Below are 20,431 nucleotides of genomic sequence, written 5' to 3' on the forward strand. Positions count from 1 at the left end.
CCTCCCCATTCAGTCATTGCATTAGTTTTGGTGGTGTTCACCTGAGGTATTCCAGTCTTTGGATACCTTGACAATCTTCTCAAAGACCTCACTAACCTTTGAGTATATGTGTTAACCATGATGTGTCACAGTGCCAATCTGTGACGCCAATCAGTGACGCCTGCCAGTGCCATTCGCCAGTGGCAACCTGTGCCACCTGCCAAAAAAAGAAAAATTGGCTTAAAATATCGGCCGCAAAAATCGACATCATACATCAGCCATTGCCTCCCCCGATTTCTAAATATCGGCATCGGCCAGAGAAAAACCTCATATCAGTCGACCTCTACCTTCCACCTTGGTAAAGACCTTTTCCTTTCTTCCTTGTGCCCTGCTCTTGCGTATCACAAAGAAATTGCTCTGCATTGTCTGGTTGTGTTCTGAGTTATCAGAGTTTACCTGAAAACCGCAGCCTCTATGTAGAATATGTACTTGCATTCTCAGTTGGGCAAGATATCTCATTGTGACGGCTTACACGCTGAAGGATAAGGTTCCTTCAGTACTCTTATGTACTCCACCGCTTCAGTGGGGGTTTCCTAGGCATGCTGACATCAAGTATCTCCTGCTCAGCTTTGCAAGCCAACAATCTGGTCTTCAGTTGATACCTTCTCCAGGTTGTACTTGGTGGATGCCCAGGCCTCTACAGGTGAAGCTTTCCACATTGGAACTCCCAAGTTGGGTCTTTGAACCTTGTTTGTTTCTTTGCTCCTATTGTTGGCATGGTTCTGTTTGCCTAGCTGTTGCCCACCCCAGGAATGATGAATGGATATACTTTTTTTTATGTTCTTTAAATATTAAAGATATCTAAAGATTATATATTGGAATGTATGTTTGTAGTGAAGCTGACATAAACTTTGGCAGGGTTGCCTACATGACAGGATCTTTCAAATAGTTGTATGATTTATTTCTTCTGCAGGTTCTTGTATAAATAAGAGGAATACAAATTCCTACTTCACAGGTTCCTTTTAGAAGTGCAGTCATAATGGTGTGTAGAGCATACCATCAAATCTGGCATCTGCTCAAGAATGCTGAAAGTAGACAAAAGATCACTAGTTAGTCTCATTGATCTAAGAGAGAAACTTAATACCTACCTGTGTTGCCAAGACATTTTATGGAAACTTGACAAACCAGTTAAAGTGATTTAACGCTACAGACTTTTGGCAGTCATTTAAACAAAGTTTTAGTCATGCTTTTAAGTGACGTACTGTCGAACTCCTGGGTTTTGATAAAGGAAGTTAAACTAGCAGGAACTTGCGCTGTCCATTCATTTTTATTAAAGATCACTAAGTGATATTAAACCTATTTTAAAACGTTTACATTTGTGAAGAGCAAATCTCGTGTGCGAGCAGTTCAGGCTTAGGAAGGGGTGCTGGTCCTCAGTCCACTACTGTGAGTGCTGGCTGGGGAAGGAGCTCATCCCGGCTCCTGACGTCAACGTGTATGAAAATGGATGTTCCTTGTAGCAGCACATTGAAGCAAACCCACTTGTGATGGTATATGGCAACCTCAGCCAAGGCTCTCGCTCCGCTCCTCAAAGCTTAATCATGGGGATAATGCATCATCGTGCGGCTACAGGGACATCCGGTTTCATACACAATAGCAAATCTTACAATAGAAGCAAGAGTGTTCAGCCCACGTGAAGAGAGAAAAAAAAATAACTTTTCTTTTTGTGTTTAGAAAGTCTGGTTACATGATTTACTGCATTTGCTCTGCATGTCACTGTGATAAGAGGGCGAAGAAATGCAGAAAGTTTAATCTGAGGTCAAGTGTAACAAAAAAAGAATGCATTTGACTGTTAGGAGCCTGACACGCTCCTGGGCCATCTTTGTGTTCCTCTTCAGCCCACTGCTTGGCTGCTTTCGCTCCCACCTGTCTTTCTCCCCATAGCTGCCATTGCTATGATGCCTGTCCCTCTGCCCTCAGCTGCAGCTCAGCTAATGGCATATTAGCAGCATTCTTGAAGAGATGAAGATGCAGGGTGGTTAAAAGCACTGAGTGGTGGGCTGAGGAGGGACAGAGGAAGAAAGCGAAAGAGCGGTGTTTCAGGCGTCTCTCATTCAACCCTCTGAAGCCACTGAAGAGTCACTTTGAGTTGGTTCCAGGGGACAGAGTGGAATATGATGAGCTGCTGTTAGAGCATCCACAATTAGAATGGCAACACTGCATCCAGAGGATTGGCTGCTTTATGGCTGCCACTAGCAAGGAAGTCCATGGGTTGACAAGAACCAGGTATTTATTTACAAAGGAAAGTTACATGCTGGAAAGCTTTTGCACACAGCTTTAGAATACATTAAAAGTAATACACACAAAACCTATTTGGGGTTTAATGACACTGCAATGTTGTGGTCCCCTAGCTTAAGCTTAATAACTATTTGCCTTGCTTTTTTATATTCTGTTCAGTTGTGTGATTTACTACTTTCCCTTTTCTTTTTCCTCCATATGTAGATGGACAGCCTGTCAAGGTATGTTTGTTTTGTTTTTTCCTCTGTAGCACATTATGAAATTTTCTACAATACCCAGTCTGTATTATACTCTTTAATGAATGGGTCATATAGACTTTATGCATTTTCTGCACGTTGTTTACCAGCTCCTGCTGTTTATAGTAAATTTGTTTGCTCGTCATACATTGTTCAGCCTGTTGTCCAAAAGCAGGGTTAAAATAACTTCAGCTGGCCATACATTATACAAATCTATTGTACAGTTTTCCTTTAGATTTCCCAAAAACCCCATAATATGAGGTCAAACCTAAACACGTTTATTTGTATCCAGTCAGGGAGGTCCTTGCACTACATAGTTGAAGTTAAATCTAGAGGGGACTGTTCAGAAATTGTACTATGTATGGCCAGTTGGAGTGATTACATGCTCTCTCATATTTTTTTACACAATAAAAATGACCATTTTTGTGTTTTAGAAACTTGTGAGACCAGAATGATGTACGTTTTGTAGAATCATCAAATCTGAAAGCAAATATGTAAAGCATATGCTTGGTTATTTGCTGTAAAAGTTTTGACTGGTGCAGAAATTGTGTAAAAATCAGTATTAACAATAGGTGCTAATTACAGATAGCCTATTTTGTCTTAAATTTCTGTGTTGCTTAAAATGTTAAATGATCTGCAAACGTTTTGTGTAAAAACAAAAAACCTTTTATGGCTTCCAGTACCTTGTTTTGAGAGATTTCATTTTTCACCTGCCAATATTTATTGCATCTTTACACTGTTAATAAAGCATTAACATTCAAGTAACCTTACCATGAGAGACAAGATTTCTGTGTAAAAATGTAAAATAATTGGTTTGCAGGTATCCAGGAACATCAGGTGTTCTAGCCAGTGATCGATATGAATCAAATATGGGATCTTCTAGTTATTTAGAAAGAGGAAGATTTAGTCACAGCAGACTAGAAAAGGACGACTCTACTGATTTTAAAAAGGTAAATGACTTGCCATTCTGCAACAAAAAAAAGTCTCTTGCAATTGATTTCCTTTCATCAAAACAGTTTCTGTTCAGTTTGATAGTCTGCAGTTTATAAGGATTTTTCTCATTGTAGGCTGTTACACAAGTCATTTTGTAGCAACTTAAGACCCATTTTTCCTGAACTTGTGTTCTATCCCTATGCAGGCACAAATTACGGCAGTCAGCTGAGTAAAGGGAGACATGCTAATCTTTCCTATGCCTTAACAGTAAAATGTCATAATGCTTGCCTGAACAACACATTCGGTGTACATTTGCTTGAATTCATTATTACAAAGCACAATATATTCAAATGCTAACTGTCTGATTTTTCTGCTTATTTCCAGTTGTATGAACAAATTATAGCAGAAAATGAGAAGCTGAAGGCCCAGTTGCATGACACCAACCTGGAATTAACAGAACTAAAGTTACAGCTTGAAAAAGCAACACAGGTTTGAATATACCTTGAAACATTTTAGGTTTTATACTATGCTAGGACATGGGTATATCCAGGTAGTGGTTTTGTCTGCCTCATCACTTTGATGTATTTGCTAACTTTTAACCCTATTACTGCCACTGACCTAAGGCTTACTTCAGTAGCAACATGGGGGGGGGGGGGTTTACATAATCCTGACTGCTAAAGGGGGGCATCTACACACAAAGATGTTTGCGGTATGCATGTTATATTGCTGTGCACGCTGGAGTGAGTTCAATAAATCCAGGGCCATTATTCCCAGTTATGACCTGTAAAGGCCTTCAAAATTGTCACGGCCCTGCAGTTTTAAAGCTTGCATGTTGAGTATCTATTTACTCAGCACAACTTTATCTTTTATACTTCACCAGAAAATTGGGTAATATATTGTGTTTGTGTGCCCTAAAATTTAACTATTTTTATTGATAATGATGTTGACCAAATTTGACAAACTGTTGCACAAATAGTGTCACCAATAAAATGGAACTACCACTATTTTATTCTCCAGGGTTTGTGCTTTCAGAAAATATATAATTTCTGGGGGTTTTAACTTCTTTTCAAGCCTAAAATTTGGGCTGCATTCACACTTGTGTTTTTGCCACACGTTTCAGTAACGCGATGCAGTCGAGGTGGCGGGGTCACGCTTGCAGTGCCATTAATTGGTAATTGCACCACAAATGTAGTTAACAAATGTGTCAAAATGCGTAGGTCCCGTGTACGGCAGCACGTTTAAGTGAATGGGCTTCCCTAAGGGCGATGCATATAAAAAGCACAAAAAATGGCTCTGGAGGCAAAGGGTTAAAGTATTCTCTTTGTAGGAACTAATCATTTTTGCTGCTCTATTTTAACCAGTAGAAGTTCTGTAGAGGAATAGCTTGTATTTTAGATTGACTTTTTGAATAACTTGACAAAATTGTGAGGTCAGAGACGCTTTGCAGGAGGTTATGCATCCTGCTGATGCCAATTTGGCTTTTCTGTTTCAGCGGCAAGAACGATTTGCAGACAGATCACTTCTAGAAATTGAAAAAAGGGTAAGTAATTTCTATTGCTTCATGGTATAAGAAATGTCACTGGTTATTCACAACCTGTGGTGGTGGTGATCAATCACTAGAATCCTGGCATCCCTACTTAATGTGTCAATAATCCGGAGCAAACTTTTATAACAAGTAAAATCTGAAACGTCTAAACTGACATCCTGCTTGCTTGGTTCTAGTCAGTGATTCACTAGAGAGTAAAGCCAGCATGGGGAATAATTGGTTTTCCTTACAACTCTGGTCTCAGGGCAGGTTCACATAAGTGCTGCGGGTTCATGCCTGGGGTCCAGTGCGTGTCTGTTCAGCGGTTCAGGTGCGATTCAGGTCCAAATATTTGCCTGAATTCACACCTGAACCAGACCCAAACACGCACATGACCCTTTTTCAATCCACTCTGCGGCCGCCCCAGACCTGTGTGAACAAGCTCCATTGGGAGCCGGTCACACTCGCCTGTAATGCGAATTGGATGCGGAGAATGTCACATACAATTCACGTATATGTGAATGCAGCCTCAATCTTCATTTTTAAAATGCACAAAGAAAGTAATTTATGAATACAGTTAGATTTGAAAGAGAAAAAAACTGTTTTCTTATATTTAAAGCGGTAAAACTCTAAATCAACATTAAGGCTTTATTCACACAGCAACAGAGAGTTACCACAGTGATTCGACAGCTCTCCGTAGTCAGCTGCAGTAAGGGGCAGTGTGGTGCATGATTCAGCATATTACACCCCCCCCCCCTTTTTTCTTTTTTCCTTCTTTTCTTCTTTGTACTGACTTTATTTGAAGTGTACAAAATGTACTCTTCATTCACGGCAATGTACAGCAGTGCGATTCGTTGCTGTACATTGTTTGCGCTGCGATAAAATGCAGCATTCTGCAGCGCAGCCTTAGGAATGGTCCACATAGGAAACCACTGTGGATGGAACACATAGGAAACAATTGTTTCCTGTGTGTCCCTGTGGTGACAGACATTTTACAATGCAGTTAAATGTATCACCACATGTAGTGTGAATTCATTCTTAAAACTTAATCCTTATGCTACTAGCTTTAAGAAATGGGTAGTTATATAATATTTACTTAACTATTTTTTATTTTATTTTTTTCAAAACTTCAGTTGCTTCATGGTTTTTGACCTAGGCCAAATCCAAATGTCCTACATCCCAGGATACATTTTTTCTTTCTTTCATTGAGAGGATGGGCTTCTAAGCTAAGCACCCCCTCCCGCCTACATGCCTGAGCTAGGACAGATGGATTTCAGGTAGTAAATGCTACTTGAATAATCTGCCCTTAGTGCCGCAGCTAGAAATGCTGGAGGGGGGTTCAGTTTGTGTTCCTCAGATACAATTAGGCTCTGCTTTAACTATCTTAACCACCTCAGTACAGTGCACTTACACCCCCTTCCTGCCCAGACCAATTCTCAGCTTTCAGCGTTCACACTGTGAATGACAATTACTCAGTCATGCAACACTGTACCCATATGAAATTTGCGTCCTTTTTTCACACAAATAGAGCTTTATTTTGGTGGTATTTATTCACTAGTGGGTTTTTTTATTTTTTGTGCTGTAAATAAGACTGAATTTTGTGAAAAAATGCCTTTCTTTGTTTCGGTCATAAAATTTTGCTAATTAGTAAGTTTTCTTCATAAATTTTGACAAATTTATACTGCTACATATCTTTTGTAAAAATAACCCAAATTAGTGTATATTATTTGGTCTTTGTGAAAGTTAGAGTGTACAAACTAGGGTTGTCCCGATACCGATACTAGTATCGGTATCGGCACCGATACCGAGCATTTGCCCAAGTACTTGTACTCGGGCAAATGCTCCCAATGCTTCCCCGATACCTAAAAGTCAGCTGTGATCGGCGCGTGGGGGAGTTACAAGCTTCTCCCCCAGCGGCTTTCACCAGCTTTAGTGACATACAGCGGTGATCGCTCACAGCTGACTGTCACTGCATCCTCCTCCGTGCCCCCTCCTTTCCTCTGTGCCTCTCCGCTGTTCCCCTCCGTTCTGCTCTCCTTATCTGTCCCCTCCGTTCTGCTCTCCTTATCTGTCTCCCTCCGTTCTCCCCCTCCGTTCCTCAGTCCTCCCCCTCCTTCCTTTGTGTATGGAATGGATAGAGTCAGCTGACTCTGTCCATTCACAATAACTGAAACATTGTAATCTCTTGTGATTACGATGTGTCAGTTTATGAATGGAGAGAAGCTGCTGTCTTTTCTCCATTCATTCTCAGTGCAGCTGAGGCTGCAGAGAAAGGGACTGGGGAATCTCTATCCTCTGTCTCTTTCTCTGTCTCAAGGGGGAGATATCAGAGGTCTGTTAAGACCCCTGATATCTCACCAAAGCCCCCCAAAAGGGCTGATTAAAAAAAAAAAAAAACAATAAAGAACAAAAAATATATTATTGTAAAAAATAAAAGTTGATAATAAAAAAAAAAAAAAAAACACACACATACACCGTTCACCCCCCCCCCCCCCCCCCAAAAAAAGCAAGCACTGTTAAAAAAAAAAAAAAACCCAAAAAACACTGTCACGTGACATTTAAAAAAAAAGTATCGGTAATCGGTATCGGCGAGTACTTGAAAGAAAGTATCGGTACTTGTACTCGGTCCTAAAAAAGTGGTATCGGGACAACCCTAGTACAAACTATGGTGCCAATTACTGAAAATTGATCACATCTGATCAGGCAGTACATCAGGTGTATCTCATTTCTTGAAACATTAACAAGTGTTAACAAATGACCCCTTTTTACAAAGTAGACATTCCAAGGTATTAAGTAGCATGGTGAGTTTTTTTAAGTTGTAATTTTTTCTCACAATTCTTTGCAAAATGAAGATTGATTTATTTTATTTATTTATTTTTTTACAAAATTGTCATTATCAGGTTATTTCTCACACGCAGCATATGCATACAACAAATTACACCCCAAAATACATTCTGCTACTCTTCCCGAGTATGGCGATACCACATGTGTGAGACTTTCACTAAGCCTGGCCACATACAGAGGACCAACATTGAAGTAGCACCTTCAGGCGTTCTACGAGCATAAACCACACATCTCATTTCTCAACCACCTATTACAATTTTGAAGGCCTTGGAGCACCAGGACAATGGAATTGCCCACAGAATGACCCCATTTTGCAAAGCAAACACCCCAACGTATAATCTATGAGGCATAATGAGTCTTTTGAACTGTTCATTTTTTTTTCCAGAAGTTTATGGAAAATGTGGAAAAAAATGAAAACGCTTTTTTTTTTTTTTTTTTTTTTTTCTCCACAGAGTTGTCAATTTATAAGATATATCTAACACAGCATGTATATAGCAAAAATTACACCCCAGAATACATTCTGTTACTCTTCCCGTGTATGGTGATACCACATGTGTGAGACTTTTACACAGCCTGGCCACATACAGAGGCCCTACATTGAAGTAGTACCTTCAGGTGTTGATGGCCTGGTGACAGGTACTCTGATGGCCTGGTGACGGGTACGCTGATGAACTGACGGGTCCTTTTTATTGGGGGGGGGCCGGCGCGCTCAATCAGTGTGATTGGTGTGCACGAGTTGTTACCGCAATTTCCTTCTCGCACACGATCGGTGTGTGAGGCGGAGAACCCTGTAACATCTCGTTACCGCTCTGTTTACATTTAGTGATCGGCTGTGAAAGGATCACAGCCGATCACGTGGTAAACAGCTGCTGACCAATGGTTGTTTACCAGCGTCTGTGACGAGCTGTGTTCCCGGGAACATGCTGCCACCGACGTGCACGCGCAGTGTGATCGCACGCAAGCACCATGCAAAATGCGGCGGTACTATCTGTGATTGGCTGTGACTTCATAGCGGCCGATCACGTAGTAAACAGCCATGCCCAATGGCTGTTCACCCCCCTTGGTGGCGAGCGGTGTCTCTGTGACACGCCTCCACCGAAGGGACAGGGATGCGTGTGCATTCCCTGTTTAAATGGACGGACATCATATGACGCTGGCCCAGAATGAGAGCCGCACCGCCTGGCCATTATATGGCGGGCGGCAAGCAGTTAATTTAGCAGTACAGGATGCTGGCAAACTATTCATACACAATGGGTTATGGGCTCATATCTTCAGGTGATTGATACCCTCCCCAGTTCTGCTCGGTGGATTCTGAAGACAATCAACTGTGGTGCTGGGTGAGAGGCCAGGTATCATAGATCCGGTATCCCCCCCCCCCCCCAGCATCAACGAGCACATGCCTTCCCCAGTATAAGGGGATCGGCTGCCATGGCTTTGCTCCACAGATTGGTCGGCAAGGACTCGCCCCTCAGCAGATGCGTACGACAGTTGGACTTCCATTGCAGTATCGCAAAGCTATGATGTCATCCCGATCAACATAGGATCAGAGGTGTTCATTCCCTCACCTGGAGATTTCTAAGTTTGGGGGGGACCTGCAGGTATGCAGCGCTTCATTGGTGAAGAATCTCATGATTGCCTCTCAACTGCTCAGCATGTGCACTTTGCATCTCTGTCAGTGCATAGCCACTGGATTGTGCTACAATGCAGATGGGACCCTATCACTACAAATACTGGCAGGAGTATGATGCACTATCTGTGCACTCAGGTTCTCTGTCAGTGATGCTGATCCCCCCCCTTCTTCCTGCCCAGGTCATAGCCCTAAGATGGCCATGGACTGTGCCACCTCATGTCCCTTATGCCCTGTTCGAGGTAATGTGGTTTAGTCAGCTGGGAGTGCTGGTAATGCAGCTATTAGATCCACTTCCCTGCAGTTGTGGGATCTTTTCACTGGTTACACATTCTGCCCTGGCCCCCAGGGGCTGAATCCCTACACATGGCATGAGACATCCTCCTATCTTGATGTCTGCAGCCTGATCTGCAATTCACTCATTTGGGTTTCCCCGGCTAAGTCCTCATTGACTAGGCTTATGCCTCTGCGTGGATGGATGCATGCACGCTGGCCAATCCTTCACCAGTCGTGGCATTCCTTAGGACCGCCTCTCCTTCAGACTTATCTGTGCTCCAGTTTAGTTCCCATTTCTGGAGGCCTCTGTTTCTGGTCAGAGCATGGCCAATGGGGTGTTTGGATACTCTCGGCTTCCTTTTTTGGCCATTCAGGTCCAGGATTCCATATGGCAACGTTTTAGGATATGTGTGTCAGGCTGGCTTTGACTTCTCCGAACTTGAATGCTGTTTCAAAGCCAGTTATAATCTCAATATCCTTTTTGCTGTGCATTCAAATGTTACTGGCAGTTCTGCCACGTCTGCAGGAAAGGTTTTCCTCTGCATTGGTGATGCCCCCACCTCAATATCTTCATTTGAGTTGTTTTCACTTATTCGTGGCTTGCTGGCTATCTCATCTTAGATGCCTAGGCCTCCTATGACAGCGTTACAGTTCCTATCTAGGTTGCTCTTTTCCCCCCAATTTGCATTTTCCCCTCAATTTGCATTTTCCCCTCAGGTTTAGGCCCCCTGAATCAAGGTATCCTCCTAGTTATGATACTGTGGCAGAAAAAAAAAGTACGTCAACTCCTTGGAATTTAGTTTTCTGCAGCAATTTGCAATAAAATACGATCTGATCCTTATGCAAGTCACTACAATAGACAAACACAATGTGCTTTAGCTAATAACACGCAAACAATTAAACATGTCCATTAAACATTCACAGTGCTGGAAGAAAAAGGATGTGAACCCACAGGCTAACTACTTAAACAAAAGCAAATTGGTGTCAGTAGTTTGCACATCTGGAGTCCAATTAATGAAATGAGTTTTAAGGTGTGGTTTTAGAGCTACTCTTGTTGATGAGACACTCCAGCATTTAGATTGTTGTTCATAAGTAGCATCAGCTGTCGTGAACCATGCCTCACAAAAAGGAGCTCTGAGAACTCAAGAGTAGTTCATCTGCATAAGACTGGAAAGGGATACAAAGCAATCTCCTTGTTTAGGCATCAATCAGTGGACAGTTATACAAAGTGTCCATAAATGTACCGTGGCTGTGTTTCCTAGAAGTCGGTGCCCATCCAAGATGACTCCCAAGACATGATGCAGAATCCTCAATGAGAACCTCAAGAATCCACAAGTAACAGCTGAAGGCTTGAAGACATCGCTGGAACTGGGAAAAATCCCTGTCACGCGTCTACCATATATAAGCCTTTGAACAGACAGGGTGCCCATGGCAGAACACCACAGAGAAGGCTGCTGCTGTCCAGAAAAAAGCACTACTGTGCACCTGAAGTTTTCCAAAGAGCACCTTGGCAAACCACAACACTACTGGGAACATGTGACCTGAAGAAACAAAAGTTTAGTTGTTTGAAGAATTCGCAGCACTGTGTGGCACAGCTTACCAACATCAAACATTGTCCCTGTGGTGGAGGGAACTTTATAAATTGGTCTTTTTTCGCTGCCTCAGGGTCTGTACCACTTGTCATCATCGAGTGAATTGCAAAGTTTACCAAAATATCCTACAGGATAATGTCAGGGTGGCTGTGAGCTAAAGCTTAGTAGAAGTTGGGTGATGCAGCAGAACGATGACCCCAAGCATCAAACTAAATCCACCACAGACTGGTTTCAGAAAACGAAAATGTGCCTTTTGGAGTGGCCCAGTCAGAGCCCACAGCTTAACCCCATAGGGATGCTGTGAATTTACCTCATGAGAGCCGTTCACATTAGACCTCCAATTGTGTGTCTATGCTGAAGCAGTTTGTGAAGAGGACTGGTCAGATTCCTCCTGAACATTATGCAGGTCTGATCCAGAGCTACCAAAAGCTCTTGCTTGAAGTCATTGCTGCCAAAGGAAGTTTGACTATTAACTGCAAGGGTTCACTTAATTTTCTCCAATACTGTTAATGTTTAATAGGTTATGTTTAATAAAGACACGAAAAATTAGAAATGCTTGCGTGTTTGTTATCAGCTTAAGCACATTGTGTTTGTCTATTATTTTGATTTAGATGAGGATCAGGTTTATGGTAAATTACCTGTACAAGACAAGTTAATTGTAAGGGGTTCATGTATTTTTGCCACTGCTTTTTTTCCGAAAGTGTATGGTGTCCAACCAAACTTCGGACACAAGTCTGTCCTATATCCCCCTCCTCGTTAGAGAATTTGGGAAAACTCCTTAACATCTTTTGAGGCCATGGGTTTTCCTGCCACAGGAGAAACTTTAGAAGCTGTCTCCATGTCTTTTAATTGCCATGTGAACTGCATACTTGCGTTCTTCCATGAGCATTCTGGGCCTCATGGCTTCTTTTGCAGGGGGTCCCTGTGCATGAAACTTTTCCAGGCATCTACATTGAGTTGTTACCAAGGGAACAGCATTCCTTGGTCACTGGCTCTGACCAATGCATCCTTAGTTTGTTAGGCCCGTGAACTTGTTCTTTGTTTTTCCTCTCGGTTGCCAGATTATCATCAGACACCAGCTTTTTCAGGTGTGGGGGTTGTGATGGATCCACTTGTCTGTTCAGGACCGATGGTTTCCGGAGGAGACCAGCCATCTCATCAACTTTCTGGAGCTCTAGACAGTTCACTCACATTGGAAGACTACCCGGGGGTTTCCTGACCAGACTACAATCGGATGATGCCATGACTTTGGTCTACATCAATTCCTAGGGCAGCACCAGGAGCTCCCTGGTGGGCATGGGGGGGTGTTTAGGATTCTCAGTTGGATGAATCTTCATGTACCAGCCCTATCTGTGTTTCACTTCATGGGAATGGAAAACTGGCAGGCGGACTATCTTGGCCACCAGAATCTGGACCGGGATAATGGTCTAAAACTCCATTTCCAGATTTGTCTCTGTTGTGGCTCTCCAGATGAGTTCCTTGGGCAAATGCATTGGATGAACTTGTGGCTCATGTACAACCCCAATTCCAAAAAATTGGACACCGTGAAAAACAGAATGCAATGATTTGCAGCTCTCATAAAAACAGATTTTATTCACAATAGACAATGGAAAACATGAAATGTTTAACCACTTCAATACCAGGCACTTATACACCTTCCTGCCCAAGCCAATTTTCACCTTTCAGCGCTGTCGCAATTTGAATGACAATTGTGCGGTCATGCTACACTGTACCCAAACAAACTATCATTTTGTTCCCACAAATAGAGCTTTCTTTTGGTGGTATTTGATCACCTCTGCGATTTAAATTTTTTGCGCTCAGGTGGAAGACTACATGAATACACATTTGGTTCGCTCACCAGTATACTCTTGATTTTATTGTTAAAGTGATCATTTCATATGATTGTAGTAGATTTTTCCTTACATGTATATTTTTGTATATTTGTACCAATAAAATTGTTTTTATACCTATTTAGTTGCCTTTAAAGTCCCACTATTCCATGAGGGGTTATTTTCTTTTCTCCTTATGTCAGGGATGGCGGCAACTTGTGTGACATAATTGGATGGTATCCCCCCTTTTTTTGACAACAAATAAAAAAAGACCAGAAATTTTGAAAAAAAGTTTTTCTTTGTTTTCTGTTCTGTTATCTGTAGTCTGAAGTGGGCATCTGAAGGGGGGGGGCTGTGCTGATAAACAATCAGCACAGACCCCACCCCCTGTCAGGAAAGTCGCTGATCGGCTCTCCTCTACTTGCGTCTGTCAGACGCGAGTGAGGAAAAGCCGATCAACAGCTCTTCCTATTTACATGGTGATCAGCCGTGATTGGACACGGCTGATCACGTTTACCGAGATTGGTGTAGTGGTGTGTCAGTCTGACACACCACCGATTGCTGCGATGCACGCCCCCACGGGCGTGCGGCAGCTGTTATCCTGCAGGGCGTCATACGACGCCCAGTCAGGATAACTGAACCACCGTTCGGCCGTCATTCTGCTATAGGCCGGGCGGGAAGTGGTTAAAATGAGAAAATGTACCATGCAAAAAAATAAGGTAATTAATAAATTGGTAGCAACACATCTCAAAGTTGGGACAGGACAACAAAAAGCTGGAAAAACAGGTGGTACTAACCAGAAAGAAGAGCTGAGAAAACATTTAGCAACTAATTAGGTTAGTTGGCAACAGGTTAGTAACGTGACTGGGTATAAAACATATCTTAGAGTCAGTGTTTCAGAAGTAAAGATAGGCAGAGGTTCATCAGTCTGTTAAAAGCTGTGTCTAAACATTGAACAATTTCAAAATGTTGCACAGTATATAATATCAAAAGATTCCAAGAATCTGGAGAAATCTGTGCGGAAGGGACAATGCAGAATAACAATATTATATGGCCTTAATGGTATTCCATACTTTTATCATCAATTTAAATCCCCTACGATTAAATTGATGATAAAAGTATGGAATACCATTAAGGCCATGAAGGGAATGGGAGGTCTGATGAAATGCACCCCACTATGGAACAATAAGAACTTAGAGGAATTAAAAGAAATAGGGAAAATAAAATCATGGGAAATAAGGGGGATAAATAAATTAGCCCAGTTGTATAATCAGAACACCTTAAAAACATTTGGATCACTTAAGGAGGAATTTGGTATCCTAGACCAATCATTTTTTAGCTACCAACAAATTAAACATGCTCTTAGTAGACAGTTTGGAGGACAAGGGCCAGCCTGGAATAGGTCTACCTTATTTCAAAAACTAGACGTGTCGGGGCCCATAGCCGAAACGTACCCAGATATATGTAAAAGTATTATAGAGACTCCAGGAAAACTAAAATGCAGAACTAAATGGGAAGAAGACCTGGGTGCAATTTCGGATGAGCAATGGAAAGAGATATTGGCAGGAGGACACCAAGTTTCAATCTCTCCAGCTCAGAAAGTCTCACAATTAATGCTATTACATAGGACATACTATACCCCTAAAAGGTTATTTAGGTTTGGGGGGAGGAAAGACGACAAATGCCCTAGATGCCAGGAATCGGGGGACCTAATACACATGATATGGAAATGCCCGAAGTTATTTCGCTATTGGTATGAAGTGGTGTAAACGTTAAATAAGATCCTTACTTTAGAACTTAAAATAGAGCCGAAACTATGCATCTTGGGAGTGGAGGGAAATATAAATAGAGGTAATTTTAAAATTAAAATAGTAAGAAGATGCCTATTCCAAGCAAGGAAGTTAATAGCTCTAAGATGGCAGGCAAGAACCCCCCCCCCCCCCCCACGAAGGATGAATGGATTAAAATGGTATTAGAAACAATGTGGAAGGAAAAAGTAGTATATACAAAGAGAATCTGAAAGAATTTAAAAAGCTTTGGAACCCTTGGCTAGAAGAAATGGGATACCCAATGTGAGGGAACGATAAGAGAAGCGGCCTTATGGTAGTTAAATTAAGGATGAATAGAGATGCATGGTTGGGGGAGGGGAAGGGGGATAGGGTGGGAGGAGAGTGGGGAAATACATGGGGAAAAATGATTAGAGTATACCTTTTCTGCTATAGTTATGTGTTCATAAATGTATATATAGTAGATATATTTAAAATTTGGTATGCTTGTTTTTAAAAATTTTGTATAATGTGGAAAAAATAATAAAGATTATTTAAATTTAAAAAAAGAATAACAATATTGGATGCTCGTGCTATTTCGGCCCTCAGACCACACTGCATTAAACAGGCATGATTCTGTGATGGACACCACTGCATAGGCTCAGGAATACTTACAAAAATCAGTCCATGGATGTATGCATACACCCACGAATCCTAAAGGAACTGAGCTCTGTCATTTCAAAGCCATTGTTTTTCACATTTTTAGGAACTTGTTAATGATTTGAATAGTACCACTGGATTGGCGTAAGGCCAATGTGGTGCCTAGATTTAAAAAGACATCAAAGTCTTTACCAAGTAACTATAGACATGTTAGTTTAACTTCTATAATGGGAGAGATACTTGAGTTTTAATAAAAGATCACATAGAAAAGTTCTTGCTGGGAAAATAATATTTTAAGCAACAGACAGCATGGATTCATGAAAGACGGACCTGATTTTCAAACCTGATTTCTTTTTATGAGGAAAATAAATGAAAAGGTATATTTCTAACCATATTAATAGTATACCATGGACAGAGGGGTGGCCGTGGATGGTAGTATACTTGGGTTTTGCAAAAGCGTTTGACACGGTTCCCCACACACAGCTCATGTGTAAGGTAAAGTCCACAGGCTTGGAAAGATCAGTTTGTAAATGGATAGAAAACTGGCTAAAAGACCAAATTCAGAGAGTAATGGTTAATGATTCATACTCTGCATGGTCTAAGGTTATTAGTGGTGTACCCCAAGGTTCATTGTTGGGACCCTTACTTTTTAATATCTTTTTATAAATGATATAGAGTCTGGGATTAAAAGTACCATTTCAGTCTTTGTAGATGACACCAAGCTGTGCAATAGAATAACATCCTCAATGCACTGTTTATTTGGGCAACTATGTGGCAAATTGAAACAAATAAATAAATAATAATGCGCCAACTAAAACGAGAGGAAGCTGCCAACACAACAATCAGACTAATTGTGAAGAGATAATGGGTACATAAGTGTGGCGCTAAATAATCATGTACATTAGTGGACAAGGCCTGACAGAATGGAAATCCGTGAGGAAATTAGTCCAATAAAGTGTATTAATGAAACACCAAAACAACTTGTGTGTTAGACTAGTGAAAATGATACATAAATACGTGGGTTAATCAGAAGGGACCAACCAACATTAAAGGCAGTACTGGTACGAACCCCTGACTATACCCAATGTGAAAAAGGGATCAAGAGGTACTCTCTCACTAATCCTCATTCAAAAAGTGATAAATTTGAAAACCTTAAAAGTGATGTGGTGACACATATGCAGATTATAAATAGTGAAATACCATAACAGCCAATGTAGCTGTCATAAAAACGTCCAGTCAATAGTTAAATAAGAAAACTTCAGTGACCAACATTCAGAAATAAAGAGTCAAAAGTCTGTAGTTGTCAAGATGATTGGTAGAAGACCTTCAGTCCAGGGATGGCATCCACAGGACAAGGGGCTCAGCATATATCAAGATGGAGTAGGTAAAACATACTCTTACCGGAAATGGTGGACCCCTCGGCCAGCGGCCTAGGGGTCTAACAGGCTTAAGGATATGGGAGAAGACTTCCACGACAGTTGGAGGGGTTGGAGGGGACCCTCGACACTCACCAACCGACCTCTCAAGTAGTGATGACTCCCGGTCTGCAAGGGTTCAATCGGAGGATGTTCACAAACAAGCCGCTTCAAAAGGCCAGGTATGGGTCCTCAAAATGGGGTTTTAAAAGAAGAAAACCACCCCATAGTGTAAATCCGCTTACTCAGAAGCATTTATTAGTAAAACGAAGGTTAAACAACACGCCTTAACCCGGACACTCACAGTCCGGTATAGACAATAAAAAGCGCTATAAGATAAAAGTGGCAAGACAGGCATAACCACCCGACACGTTTCGTCCTACGGGACTTCAACTGGGGTACATGACTGTCCGCCACCAATGCCTGTATATATATATAAAACTCATAATTACCTAATGGTAGCAGCTGTTTGTGCCATGTGTGCCGTTACTTCCGGGTTATCCGGAAGAGGGCGTCTAAATAGAGGAACCGCCAATCACGAAGAGACAGGACCTGGCTCCAAACCAAGCCTCTCTATGGACGGTCCCATCAAGGTGTAGCGTGGGCGGCGTCTACCTCCCTGATGGAAGGCAACGTCCATACGTGTCACCTCCCAGGGCCAATCATGGCCCAAATGCTAGAGGCGTCATGCGCAGCGTCCATGAAGGGGCGGTACTGACAAACCGTCCATGGTGTCAGTTCCGTAGCCGTCGGAAGTGACGAAAGGTGGGACGCAGATGCGTCACGTGGGAGCGCTCACTGGGAAGACGTGTGCGACGTCAGTTCCGTAATCTCCGGGAGTGACGAGGGGTGGAACGCACATGTGAACCAAGCCTCCCTGAACCTGGGACGCAAACATAATAGTCCGTCAATAAAAATACACATAACGTACTGTGAAGGCTGGCACGCATATGCGGTCCAGCCTCTAAAGGGGAAAGAAGAAAGAAATTTAGTATAACATGGCTCAAACGTCGCTAGATACAATAACCTAATACTGGCTAATAATACGATATGTTACCATACTGTAGAAATGTATAAAATTCACGAAATTCCTAGAGGGTACCTAAATAAACTATACCAATATAATGTATAGCTCCAAACGGCTAATCAAAATCAACCAAAATAAGGGTTATGGAGAACGGTAAAATAGGTACATATTATTAGCAACAAATAATGTGTAAAAGGGGGGGAAAATATATTCAGCTAATTATAACCCCAAATCTCCATCTTGACACAAATATGCGAAATGAAAATAAAATAAAAATAACATAAAATTGCAAAAAGGATTAGAAGTACAGTGATTCAGAGAGAGAGGACTACTAGTGTAACTATCACGACTGGTTAATAAAAGCATTTATATCCCAGTCGACATTGAGGCCAAAAGGTAGGTAACATTTTAGTTGGTGTATCCAGAAAGTTTCCAATCTGGACACGCCCCTTTTCATCGACGCGCCCCTCCAATGTGGAATAAATTTATCAATAACTTGGAACTGAATACCATTCGGATTTTGGTTGTGACATTGCAAAAAGTGTTTAGGGACACTATGATTCGTAAGGCCTTTTTTAATATTAGCTATGTGTTCATTACCTCTCACTGATAATGTACGTATGGTCCGGCCTACATACTGTTTTTTGCAGGGACATGTGATCAAATAGACCACATATCTGGTCTCACATGTCAAGAAATGTTTTATCTGGTATTCCCTCCCCGTAAAGGTGGAGGTGAATGTCTCCGTTCGTCTGCGTCCATTGATGTTGTGCAGACATACGTTACAACGTTTACAAGGGAAAAAGCCCTTCATATTGTGAAAAAATGAACGAATCGGAGGGGGATCGATAACATTAGCGGCGATTTGGCCTCTAATGGAAGGAGCCCCTTTAAAAATAATACCACTTCGTTCAGGGAGGACCGGACCCAATATTGGGTCATTCTTAAGAACTTTCCAGTGTCTAGCAAGGATTGCTTTGATCTGTTTATGTTGTATGGAGAAATTAGTCAGCAAGGACCATTTGTGTTTATTATCAGAGTTGTTTTTGGGGTGTCCCATCAATAAAGATTCCCTATTAATCTGAGCGATGTTCATAATTTCACTGTCCACATCTCCGGGGTCGTAGCCCTTATCGATGAACCTGGACCTTAAAATTTGTGTCTGTTGGAAGTACTCAGTAAGGTTGCTACAGTTGCGTCTAATCCGTGTGAATTGGCTACGTGGCACCGATTTCAGCCACGTGGCGTGGTGGCAACTATCGACCGGAATGTAACCATTCCGGTCGGTTGGTTTAAAAAATGTTTTGGTCTCTAGATGATCATTAACTACCATTATTTCTAGATCCAAAAAATGGATAGATGAAGCACTGATCTCATATTTTAGTTCAATCCCAATCTTATTATCATTGAGTTTCTTCAAAAAGGCATGTAAGGTATCCACGCTCCCTCTCCAGAGGAGGAGGATGTCGTCTATGTACCTCGCCCAGAGAGCTAACTCCGGGGGATCGAGGGCATAGACGACATCCTCCTCCCACCGGGCCATAAAAATGTGGCAAATGTTTATTGTTGCTAAATGTAAAGTTATGCAATTGAGGGCTAAAAATATGCATGCATCATACATACTAGGGGGAGTACAACTGGGGGGAATCCATAGTGGCGAAGGATCTGGGGGTTTTGGTAGATCATAAGCCGCAGTTTCCAAAGCACGCAAAATGTTTTCTTCTATTAAGAGGCGTGAACTCCAGAGTGAGAGATTTTGCCCCTGTACAAATCATTAAGACCTCATCTGGAATACGCAGTTCGGTTTTGGGCACCAGTTCTCAAAAAGGATATCGGGGAACTCGAGAAAGTGCTGAGAAGGGCAACCAAACTGATAAGAGGCATGGAGGAACTCAGCTATGAGGAAAGATTAGAGGAACTGAATGTATTCTCTCTTGAGAAGAGATTAAGGGGGGATAAGATCAACATGTACAAATACATAAGGGGTACATATAGTGAACTTGGTGTTGAGTTATTCACTTTAAAGTCATCACAGAGAACAAGGGGGAACTCTTTACGTCTAGAGGAAAAAAGATTTAATCTCCAAATATGGAAAGGTTTATTCACAGTAAGCTGTAAAAATGTAGAATAGACTCCCTCCAGAGATGTAAAAAAATATGTAAAAAAAAAAAAAGAATATGCCACAGAAAAAAGGAAAAAAAATATGAAAAAAAATGTGTAACACAAAATGAGCAAGTGATATGCAAGTGAAATAAGTGAGTGTTCAAGGTGAACAAGATAAAGTGCCAAATAAAGGTAGACCTGCCGCAAAACCTAATTCGTGTTCACAATACACAAAGTGAAAATAATAAAGTGATCTTGCGCAGTGGTGAATCAGCACTCAGCGTTTGAGTTGAGTGTTGATTCACCATTGCGCAAGATAAC

At 41.7% G+C, this 20,431-nt stretch overlaps 1 protein-coding gene across 1 annotated transcript in view; it reads left to right on the top strand.

Annotated features, from left to right (window-relative positions):
- Window positions 1–20,431, top strand: part of PPP1R12A (protein phosphatase 1 regulatory subunit 12A) — a 220,682-nt gene that overhangs the window by 180,588 nt on the left and 19,663 nt on the right. Inside the window, exons 20-23 of the mRNA XM_073619994.1 lie at window positions 2,482–2,498; window positions 3,334–3,463; window positions 3,831–3,935; window positions 4,939–4,986. Of these exons, the coding sequence (XP_073476095.1) occupies window positions 2,482–2,498; window positions 3,334–3,463; window positions 3,831–3,935; window positions 4,939–4,986 (300 nt within the window). The remainder of the gene's footprint in view (window positions 1–2,481; window positions 2,499–3,333; window positions 3,464–3,830; window positions 3,936–4,938; window positions 4,987–20,431) is intronic.

Source organism: Aquarana catesbeiana, linkage group LG03 (genome assembly GCF_042186555.1).
Source record: "Aquarana catesbeiana isolate 2022-GZ linkage group LG03, ASM4218655v1, whole genome shotgun sequence".
Lineage (NCBI taxonomy): Eukaryota > Metazoa > Chordata > Amphibia > Anura > Ranidae > Aquarana > Aquarana catesbeiana.